Raw genomic sequence first — 12,334 nt, 5'->3', positions numbered from 1 at the left:
TCAACAGCGGAGCTACAGCTCCGGTGTTAAAGGGTTAACCTTATTCAACCATGCCATTTGAATTTCTTTCAGATGGTTTAAACACAATGTCTAGTCTTTTGTCAGAAATCTGTCTGCTAAAATCATCTGACTGAGTCATTTGATCAGACATGACTTTCTGGTCAATAATGCTCATGACTTTATTTTAACAAAGCCACAATTGTGACGGCCAGAAGGGTGGTGGAAGCAAAAACACGAGTTCATTTAGGAAAGTAGAAATTTAATGTCTCTTTAAAAACAAAGGTGATTATAAATACGGTGGATATATATTCTTTTCTAAAAGGTTTTTCATTGACATAACTGTAGTTTTTTATGACTTGATTACTATTAAAAAACTTGGCTTGTTGTTGACAGTGAGGCTAAGAGGAATGGGGCTTTCCTCTCTTTCCTCTTTCTGCCTCTCCCACGTTTTTGAGGAAGTGGAATTTAAAGAAAAAAAACCCAAACTGACATTGAAAAACTGAACTAAACTCTTCTCTTTGGCCGTTCATCTTTTCTTTTCGCACAGACATACAGTATATAGACTGGAAAGACAAATGTCAGACAGCAGCCGCACAGTTTTGAACAGAAAAAAACTGAAGCCCGGAGGGGGACGGGCATGTTAACCGCAGTTTGCTCCACCCAACTCAACAACGTGCCCAATAAGGTCAATACGATGGGTCAAAGTGAAGCGAGAGGTTTGTTGAGTCCAAAAATGGATCCATCCCCGTGACAGTCACGCAGCTTCTACCCCCACCTAGAGCTACAAAATTTTACTATTACGCAGCAGGTTTAAACAAATCAATGACCTTACCACAGTTGTACGACTAAAAAGTACAACAATAGACATAGTTTAAAACTGTTTTAGTTTTATTAAGTATATAAAACCAGCTGTTGTCACTGTTGGTAATGCGTATTAACCATTTTTGAGGGACATATCTGCCTCCTCCCATATGAACTTCACAAAAAGTTACCTATTGAATCAGCAAAAACTCACAAACATTTAAAAAAATGTATTCAACTTTTTTTTCCCCTTACATGGATGAGGATTTTTCAAAATAAAACAGCTGAAAGACCACATTGAAAGTGTCAAAATATATAGGTTCTACTTTTCTAACAAGTAAACTGAATAAAAAAAAGATTAAAAGCCTTTTGTAACCATAACCTTTTGAAGAAAATTGAACTAATCAAGCAGGCAGTGTGAAAGTACACATCTGCAAGAAAAGTTAAGTATATATTTTATTCTTAACATAGAACAGTAGGTAATACATTTTTAAAGATTTAAAAATCCATTATTGGTTTAGGTTCAATGAAATAGTTTAACAAGCACAATCTGTTTACACTTCTTCCAATGATTTTCACTGGGGGTGAAACAATTAATCGATAAATCGGTGAATCGATTTCTATTCCTAGGGTTGAATCACATTGATCTGTCTGAGGCAAAATTAAATCGAATCGACCAATACCAATTAAAGAAACTGTTTCAAAATAAGATAAATCGATAGCTAAATCTATCTTGGAAAATACCATTTGGACTGAGGTTTACTTGACTATAGTGTAAAATCGACCAAGTGCATCACGGAGGAAAACACACATGATGGCAGCAAAAAAATGATCAAACCATCATTCCAGTCCACTGTGTGTTTGAATTTTACAAAGAAATGTGACCATACAGTGTGCTAGAGTGTTCTAATAATGTTCCATTTGTATTATTTTGATGTGGAAAAACAACAGTGGGCTGAACTTTATGAATCTATAATGTGAATGGATTTGTGATTAATTCTTGTTTACTTGTTTGTTTGTACACATATTTCATTTACATTTGATTACCTTGCAAGAAATACAAGGAATCTGGAAAACTTCACCTGTACTGTTCAGTACCAGGTTTTTTTCTCTAAGTACCACTGGTGGAAATTTTGGTTAAAGATTTCTTGCATTGATTTATTTATTTTTTTGTCTGGATTGATTTAATATTGCCTGTATCTCTTAGCTGCATCATACTTCGCTAGGAAAAATTACTCCAGTCACACTATTTGGCTGTCCGCTCTTCCATCGTACTGTCATCTAACAGTTATCTGTGCCACAGAAGGGGTTGTGTTTTAAGTTTGTTTGCATTTCTAATGTTTTATTTGCTCTATAAAAAGCGATAATCCCATAACTTCTCCTCACATTGGTTTTGTTGTTTGTTTTTAGTCAAATTTATGGCAGGCCTTCTAGAAATAATGAGGACATTAACTGTCTCTGAGAAGATGCTGTGTCGTCTTTGAATAACAAGGAAAGTTGTATAAATGACACCAGGCACTAGCGCTTGAATATTGAACGGAATGAGTCTCAAACAGCCTTTAATGCTACATCCTAAGAAATCCTAACGTTTTTTTTTTTCAAACACATTCTGATGTTTTATTTTAAAACACTAAGGCTATGTGTATAAACTTTATTCTAACCACCTCCCATAACGCAAAAAAAAAAAAAAAACAAGACCAAAAATAATCTCTGCTCGTCATATTTTCTCAGCGGTTACACACAAACACACAATAGCAAGAGCTGAGCCTTTGGAGCACTGTGTCTCATGGCACTGAAACAATCTGACACACATGTAGAAGCATTTATTGTGTGCTGTTTTATATTGTTGCCCTCTGGGACACACCCATAACCTCTCAGTCACACTCCACGCACACACACACAACACACACAAACACTGTGCTGTTTATTGCTTTGACAGCTATGCTTGACTGAAAGTGGGCCAAGCCTTGATGGAGGTAGCAGCTCTCAGAGTGTGAGGGAAATGGACTGGTCCACTCGAGCCAGCATTGTCACAATCATAAAGAGTTCCTCGCTGCTGTATTGATTTCCTAAACTGGAGCTCCGCTGTAAGCCTCACAACAAGTGATTTAGGCTAGTTCACAATGTGATAATCCTGTCATATAATACCAGATTATTTAGTAATTATTTACACCCCCTGATCCTCAAAAGACAAGACTGTGAGTAGTATCTGTGTTAGTGCTGACATAGCCCAGAATAACCGATAACCGAGTTTTTTTCTTGAGCATTTCTTAACTTAATGATGTCTTTACACGACTAATTCACTTCTGTAAAAGCCTTTAGTTAAATGCTTCCTTTATTTTTGACTACATCAAACAGCCTAAACATTAACCATGCTGCTTTTTACTAATCTGCATTCTTAATAGTTGGAAATCGACATCTGCTTTAAAGAAACAGTGAGAGAAACAGCTGACCACCTGAGCTCCGGCTCTTTTTATCATACTTCAGATCTTATCCAGCTGAACAGATCTCCAGAACTCCAGAGACTAGATTAAAAAAAAAAGGACGACACACCTGTTTACTGTCACAAAGACTGTAATAAAGACCAGGAGTACCGTTAGAGCGCTACCTCAGAAAGATGCTATCAGGAATGTAACATACGGCTAAAACCAGACAGACCTCATGAATTAGGATGAATTTATGCACAAAGAACTTTGAAAAAAACATAAAATGTGAACCTTTTTATCAGTTATTTTAAATGCTATATGTCAGTCAGAAAGAAAAATTTCCCCGCTTTACAAATCAATATTTACTTGCAAACAAATCAAATAATCACCACTTGTCCAGAGGGAATCAATATCTAATGCTAGTTCCTTTCAGATCAATCGAAGATTATAACAAAACTAAATCAAATATTGCTTTGTTTTTCTCATAGAGCCCCCAACAGTAGTTTAGTGATAAACTTTGAAACATTTAAACCACCAGACATTCAAAAAGACCTCATGGATCTGATTATGGCTGTCTTTTTTGTAAACATTACTTAGTGGTTGTGTTTTTCCATTAAAAAATATCATTAGTCTGCATGTAAGGACAAATAAAACAATTTAGTAACAATCCGTCAATTTAAAAAGTTCTTGGAAAATGTTTTTCTTAACTCTGTATTCTGCTAAATATTTACAGTGTTCCCTCGCTTTAACATAGTTTACCTTTTACAGTCTCACTCGCTGATTTGTTGCTTTTTTGTCAGTTATATTTTCCTCTTTTTGAACAGTGCAATGTGCTCTGCATCCTGATTGGCTGTTAACCGTGTCAATCAATCTTCTCTGCACTGTGTCTGCTGTACAGAACAGGTTCCGTTTGTCAAATTTTCATAAGTCCTTGATCGCGAGCAGGTCTTTGGTTTCATTCTATAACATCAGATTTGCCTTGGCTTGTTTGGACCACACAAGATTTTAAGTAACAGTGGTTAAACCCACTTTCTTGCTCCTTTTTTTAGATTTCCAAAGACCTTAAAGATGGATTCAGTTTTTTAGAAACCAACAGCGGAAATTGGCGGAAGTCCAAACAAATTAGGCATGTGCCATATACATTTTGCTTAGCATACAAATGAAAACATGGATGGCTAAAGTATGATTCCTGACGATTTCTGGTAAACCAGTGATTGGACTCACCGTGTCCATTCCAGACCTCGGCCAAGTGGCACTCCCCCTCACCAGCCTCCTTGCAGTACTCCACCACATCAACCACTCTTGTTGCTGGAGTAACTGGGACCTCAGTTAACATCTGCTGGGTGTCATTGAGATAGACTGTCAGGATCACCTGAAACCACAAACAGATCGAATGTTATAGTTCATTCAAATTAAAAAAGTGGCCCAGACTAAAACTGTCTTGACCCAGTCGAATTCCCTATTTCTACTTTTGTAGGGATATCATGGACTTCAAATACTTTTGTATTTACTCTAAATGAGTGCAGATTATCAGTTCAGAAAATGCTGGAAAGTTCAAATTTTGTGATCTTCAACAAGTTTAAGGTTTCTTGTATGTATGTATGTATGTATGTATGTATGTATGTATGTATGTATGTATGTATGTATGTATGTATGTATGTATGTATGTATGTATGTATGTATGTATGTATGTATGTATGTATGTATGTATGTATGTATGTATGTATGTATGTATGTATGTATGTATGTATGCTCACAAATAAACAACGATGACCTTTTTGAACTTAAAGCAGCCTCTGACGTAAAATTTCTCAGGAGGCAAATTCTTTCCCTGATAAAATCACTTTGTTGTGAAATCAACAGCAGTCCATCTGTACAGTGTTTGAACAGTGGGAATTCTTTTTTACACATTTAGCCTCTCCCTCCTACATTCATCTGTCTGTCACTAGAATCACATGTAAAGACAAAAAAAGAAACAATGATAAGTGAATCTGCAGGTTTACAAGACTTCAACATACAGGACATATTTGCTTTCATTCAACAACAACAAAAACAGACTACTTACTCTAATAATAGGATTATAAAGATGGTCTTTTCGTTCTACTAAAAAGACCTTAAAAATCATACCATGGCTTGCATCAGCAAGGATTTTTTTCCTTGTATGAACATTAGTTCACCATGTAAAAAGTGACTTGAAAGTCCAGCTCCGATCATCTTTTGACGTATTTCAAAAGCTTTACCAGTGGTCTTTTATTCATGATTATGCAGTTTTTGGCCAAAATCAAATAACCTGTGTCTTTTTCTACAAAATAGTTTCTGCAGAGCGGCAGTACAGGGCTCTGCACACTCATTTATCGTGGGGGACACGCTCTGCAAAGTAGGATTGCAAAGTCACATTAAAAGAAACTCTCCCACACTATGAAGGCTGAACCACGATATAGTGGGGGAACTCTGAAGGTCATCATTTGCCCTTGAGTTGTGGGCGGGACAATTGACGCTGAGCAACCCCCACCCCCACTTCCTGTTACCGATTACTGAGAGTTCTCTGTTTACACGTTCTCCCACTAGTTTACAGCCTCTCACATCCCCAACCTAACATTACCAGGGCGAGCAAAATTTCAGCTATCCAGATGTACAGTTTTTATTTCGATGCCAGCTCAGATGAGAAAAACAAAGATGTTCATGGATGTAGTCGTCTACCAGTGGATGCATCAGAATGGAGCAGAGCAGGGAGCTTGTGGCCCGCCCACTGTATTTGCAACGTCACAACTACAATCTTTTTCCTAAGAGCTGATCTTGAAAGACAAGTTATTGATTCATTCATCTTCTAAACTCGTTTTTATCCCTTTTGGGGTCACGGGGCACCCGAAGCCTATACTGGCCAGTCATGGGCAAAGGCAGGGGACACCCTGGACAGGTCGCCAGTCCGTCGCACGGCCACAATCACACACCCATACACACTCACACCTAGGGACAATTTAAGAATTTAATAGACAATTTAAATTTAATAAACCTATGAAGAATGTTTTTGGATGGTGGGAGGAAGCCGGAGTCCAACGAGAAAACCTACGCATGCACGGGGAGAACATGCAAACTTCACACAGAAAGGTAATTAGTATTTATCACTTTTTAGTATTTTATGGTCTAGCTTCTCAGTTATTGTACATCTGTCAAGTGAGTCAGCAAGTGTTGTCTATGTGGCCGAATACTGATGACTTCTTTGTTGAGCATACAGTATTAAGTTCTGTGTTTCTTCACTTCATGAAACAGCTTGGTAATTCAAAAAAGTCAAGACAGTTTGGCTGAAACTGAATTCTTCCCCTAACCCAGTGTTTTTCAACCTTTTCTGAGCCGCGGCACACTTTAAGCTTAAAAAAAATCCCGCGGCACACCAGCATCCAAAAATGAAAAAAAAAGGAGAAACTCATAGTCTGTTTTGATCTACAGTCCCTCCACAATCTCACATGCATTTTTGTGATAATTATTGCAGAAAAAGCTGGAAGCTGCAGCTGTTTTTCTAAAAGATGCAATAAAAGTTAAGTTATAAGATTTAAAAAAAGTTTGAAGTGTGTTCGTTGTTTTCAAGACGTTTAACAACAGAACTCCTTTTACGCTGTCACTCTCACAACCCAATGCATCATGGGAGATGTAGTGCATAAAAACGGCCGGCGGAGATCGCTTTTCGGAGCTTCATGGTTTTGTTCACTTGTTCCACGGTCTGATACCGGATTCTGTGGAAAGCTACACCGCTGAAGACGAGCTTTAGCTGGTATTTTTGTTAGAACTGAGCGACTTTACGAGCTAAATCGAGACAAGGAAGTGAAGACTTTAACCACTTCTGATTGGGCAGACTGATGACATGTGATTAAGCCTTCAAGAATGATTGGTGGAGACAGGTAAAGGGGCGGGACTTTTCCTAAATACAGCCGGAGCTGCAGCTGAATCGCGCTGCCGTCATTCTTATCAAAATGTCTTTAATAAAATAAAATAAACGCAAAGAAAAAGTATTTTACGATCTTTTATATTCCTAACTCCTCAGTGTTTTATCAGGGCCTGTTTGGATGAACACAGAGCTGAAATCCTGGAGATGGGAAATGTTTTTAGATCAGTTAATGAGGGCAATTTCCCACGGCACACTTGACCATCTCCCACGGCACACTAGTGTGCCGCGGCACACTGGTTGAAAAACACTGCCCTAACCTATAGGCAGTGATGAAAGTCAGGCAAGGAAAAAATCCCTGAACTTTTCTTTGAGCGATATGGCGGGCACAGAGCGAAATTTTGGAAAAATACGTGGTCTTAGATGCATTCTGGTGCATTCTGGCAACTAGTTATTCACTTCTTTATCAAGAAACTAAGACTAATTGGAGCATCATGATTTGTCATTCAAACCCCTAGTTTGACTCTCCATTAAGGACTTGCTGGTCCCAAAAAAGAATTTGGAAAATTGCTCAAAGTAACACAATCCTACAATCTACGCTTTTCCTTAAAGCTGCAAAACATACAATTGCTAAAATATAGTAACATCAAAGCCCCAAATGGCAAAAAGAACACCAGTAACTATTATATTCTATGAAAATACCTCAGTTATTTATACATTATTTCTGCTTTAGAAATGACTGATGTACAACATCCACTTGCACTGTTTTCTCAAACTATAACTACATCAAAATATGGGATCTGCTTTAAACTATAATTCTTTAACATAATACATCAATTCTTTAACACCAATACTAAGTAATCTGGGAAATATCAAAACAAACATAAAAACTAAACTAAACATTGTAAACATTATTTTTTAAGGGAGTGTGGGTCCAAACCATCAAATACTTATAATTAATGTCAACTATACTGGACTAAATCATGGTAATTAGGAAATACAAATAAATTAGAGAAATGTATTCAAAATAAAAACTGAAACTCAAAACTAAAATTGAAATTATTTCAAAATGTGGTTTTGAGATTATTTTACACAAAAAAGTATTTGACCTACACTACCTTAAAAATCTTTTTTTTCCAGCCAAGACCACTTCAATTTGTTTTTTATCGTCTTCTCACAACTGAGGTCGTGACCACGCTCAATAATGACGATGCCTGCCATTATTTTAACACAAATTTGATCGCAAACTCTTCAGATGTGTTTGTGAAAATTTAGCGTGGGTCCGCCAGTTTTGGTCTCTAGGGAAGCGAGTCACGCTGACCACGTGGTGCAGACAGAGCCAATCAGACCCGTCGACGCATCCGAAAGCAACTAAAACGTCCTGTCATTGGTCAATTAGGCCGGGAAGACGAGAGATGGCCACGACCATAGAGGAAGCGATCTGCGGAGAAATATAGAAAATAAAGCTAAAATTAGCTGATTTCAGACCATTTTTTGATCCGGAAAGCGATTTGTCCGTAGAGATCTGGTCTTTATTTCCCGGAAAGTACGTTCGGTTTGCTCAAAAACCCGGATTTCCGGGAATTCCCGGAAGACTTTCATCACTGTATAGGGCTTCTCCCTACCACTACATTCATCCCCCCAAACTGAGAGTTATAGATAAAGTGTCTTCGAGTTTAGACGTTACTCCTACTCAATATCGCAGGTCAGCTACAGTACGTTAGCGCGGAGCTGCAAGCGCTCGGAAATACATGAAAGGTCGTTCTGGTTTGGGTTTTATTCAGGAACAGAATGTGAAGGGTTGGTTTTATCATGAAAATCTAGTAGTAGTAGTAGTAGTAGTCTTTTTTATCTAAATCTGAGGGTGGTTTTGATTATTATTGAGACCAAGTTGCAGTTACACGTTTGTGACAACAAATGCAAAAACATTGATTACAGATTAGAGTTTATCGAGTATTTAATTTGCGGATCACCGTTTCATTTCCTTATATTAGCTTGGATTATATATAGCATTTCCCTCTCGTATCATTTTATGTAACTGTCTCCAGATCAAATAAAATATAATTTATTTACAGTGATCAGTGGACTAATGACCCCATAAAAACTGTTTTGGCACAATGTATTTGCAATCCTACAGCCGTGTTTTACCAAGTGCCGATTTGAATGATGTCATGTTAGATCATCTGTCAGTAGTTGACGGATAAATTTAGGGTAATCTGGGATAGGATCTCACACACAGAGACACACACAAAAACACACAAAATGCACTTTTAATCTCAAATCCTTCGTTTTTCTTTCCCTCTGTCTCTTGTTTACACACAAAGAAACACAAATTGCCCCGTGTTTGCATACTGTAGGACGTGCACACATGTACACACAGACAGGGACAAAATATATCCCATCCACTAATCCACAGCGTTCTGCACACCTGTCCCAGATCATATCACGTAATCTCTGGATGCTGCCACACTGAGAAGGGTTGCATTTCCAAAGCTCTTCTTAGACAAACAGACAAGAACATTTCAATACAAACACGCACAAAAAACGTACAACCCAGCAAACACAGCTACTCTGTAGATTACTATTAACTTACTATTAAGTCATCTAATCATAGCTTCACTGCAGCTACACTCTACCAAAGAAAAAGCCTCAAATCATAATACTACCACCACCAGCTGCCGGTCTGACTGTAGGAATTATGGGTCATTTTCTTCAGACGTTTTTGTAGAATAAAGAAGGAAATTTATTTTCACCCAAAAATAAATCAAAATGTTCATGAAGAATTAAACGGTTTTGGCTTTCTGTTTAAAACCTATTTACCACCTTATTTATTCAAACATGTAGGTCCGCTTTCACAGCAAAATACATATAAGCTCTAGTTTAAAATGATAAATTGGGTAAAAGATGCAATTCGTTCCACCAGTGTGTACTATATATAAAATACAACTTCCCATAGAATTATGTGGGAAGCCGTGGGTTGCGTCCGAATTCTCTTATTACTCACTACTTAGTGCACTATATTTTGTCAGCGTGTCTGAATTTCCAATTTCAAAAACCATTGCCCAGGATATTTCCCATAAGTCTCTGCGAAAAACTAGTGCATTGATGGTAACTGGATTAGTGACTACAGACCACAATGCAATGTGTTTCAACGATTTGTTATTCAAAAAAATGTATTTACATTTTTTTTTTAAGTCGTCCAAGCTGCCATCATCAGAATAGTGGATTCATAAATTGTTTTCATCATCGCCTTTGGCATTCAAAAAAAAGAATTGCGAGCATATGCCATAGGACATCGCATGAATTTTATTCGATTTTTTCCCTAAAAAAATGAAGACAACTGTTAAGGAAGGGAAGCGCAGTTAAAAACAAAACAAAAAAGAACTTCACCATATTTTTTTGAAATCTTTATGGAAAATCAGATTTTTTGCAGCCAATATAAAGATAACTTTGTGATGTAAGTACTGGGATGGTCCCAGCAACATTTGGGATTCAGATCTTCCATTCTATGGAGCGTTCTTCTGTACCACTGTATATGCTTGCAGAAAATAAAGGTATATTTTTTTCTCGTAGACAACACTATTTCTTTTAAATATTAAAATATACAACATTTTAATTACTATTACTATTTAAATGTGCCATTACGTATTCATTATTTGAGGTATTTTCTCTGTAATGGTAAAGTAGGCATTTAAGAAAGATGAATAGAAACCTGATCTCAAGCACAAAAAGTTTTTCTCATAAATGTCTACATCTGCTTATATCTTAGCTGAAGTATTTTTGTTCCACTGTGAATCTGAAAGTCATCAGTTTAGAAAATTATCATTGATATTTAGCCCTAATCATTCCAAGAAAGAGGCTCAGTTTTGTCTAAACATGTGTTGTGTCTGAATAGATCCGTAGATCTACAACATCTGTAAACCTCTGTATTAAATGTAGAACAAACTGAAAAAAAAACAATCCATAGATTTAAAAGTAGAATTTTTGGCCACAAAAAACGAAAGAATTTACTGTTGGAAAACCCTTTTCAGTCATTGTGGTTTCTTTAGACAAAGATGATAAAGTTGGAAGAACAAATTAATTTGTTTTGTAATGTTTAACTGATAAAAAAAAGAAAGGACAGTTTGTTTGTGTTTATCGAAAAGCTAAGGAAACTATCTTGCACTCTCTCATTCAAACACTCACACGTGCACACACACACATGCACATACGCACATCTACAGCAGACTGAGTTGTGGTACCTAAAATGCCTTTGGTGCTGAATGGAGATACTATTTTAAGCATTAGAGGGAGGAAGTGAGACAGTCAGGATTGAGACTGTAAGCAAGCTGGGGGGACAAAGACCACCATGTATTTTGCTGTTCAGAAAATAACAAGCTGACGCTTATTTTGTTGGGGAAAAAACGTCTGGACTCCTGTTGAAACACTTTTACTTCTTTTTTCAAACAAAAGTTTTGTGAAGTGCTAAATAAAACCCACAATAATATGAGTGGGTATGAAGTAAAAGTCTACATCTTTCAAAAGTGTAAAGCAGTGTCAGCGTAGAAGACCACGTCTGGATCCAACACTCACCCATGCTTTGCTTTTCCATTTGTTGAGTTTCTTCTTTGATTTCTTGCAATCTCTCAGCTTGAGGTTTTTAGACAGAACCGCCAGCCGCTCCAACACCAGCCCCAAAAAGCGCCTCATCGGGCATGCATCGAGCTCACCGCTGAGCATGCACACGAGGGCACCGGCCACTTTGACAAACTAAAGCATCCTTTCTGGTTTGAAACTGGCGACTTTGCAGGTGACAGCGTCTCAAATGTGTTTGCTGTCCGGGACGTGAACTACAAATATAAAAGCGTGTCAGGGAAGGGGGGGCGAGGGGAGTCAACTTTCAGTGAATGAGTGGAGGAGGAGAACGGGTGAGAAAGGGAGGATGACAGCTGATAAGAGAGGGTGAATCATTTTCTGGCTGTTATCAGGAGGAGACAGTCAGACTGAGCTCACACCAACTTTTAAAACAAAGTGTATCCTTCAATAGATGAAGAGTTGAGTGTCGAGATTATTCCACAACAAGTGTAGCTGTGAAAATCAGGTCAGTCGGATGAAATGATTCTCAACACAAAGTTGCAGAATTCCTTTTCTTCTATTTCACAATAGGCTCATACCTCTGTTTTTATTTGAGAATTTACAATTTTTTTGGCCAAATAGTCACGCAAGAGCCACAGTCTAATTTTTGTAT

At 37.5% G+C, this 12,334-nt stretch overlaps 1 protein-coding gene across 3 annotated transcripts in view; it reads right to left on the bottom strand.

The window, feature by feature from the left end:
* LOC101164267 (apoptosis-stimulating of p53 protein 1) overlaps positions 1–12,334 on the bottom strand; it is a 139,137-nt gene that overhangs the window by 118,379 nt on the left and 8,424 nt on the right. The window contains exons 1-2 of one of the 3 annotated variants that reach the window (XM_023951407.1): positions 11,680–11,914; positions 4,452–4,599 (exon numbers count right to left, since the gene is read on the bottom strand). In XM_023951407.1, the coding sequence (XP_023807175.1) occupies positions 4,452–4,599; positions 11,680–11,826 (295 nt within the window). In that variant the 5' untranslated portion in view covers positions 11,827–11,914. Of the gene's footprint in view, positions 1–4,451; positions 4,600–11,679; positions 11,915–12,334 lie in introns of those variants that run through there. The other 2 variants (XM_023951408.1, XM_023951409.1) reach the window with 2 other exon arrangements.

The sequence above is a fragment of the Oryzias latipes genome, chromosome 22 (assembly GCF_002234675.1).
Source record: "Oryzias latipes chromosome 22, ASM223467v1".
Classification (NCBI taxonomy): Eukaryota; Metazoa; Chordata; class Actinopteri; order Beloniformes; family Adrianichthyidae; genus Oryzias; species Oryzias latipes.
This window is presented reverse-complemented; position numbering and strand designations above follow the sequence as displayed.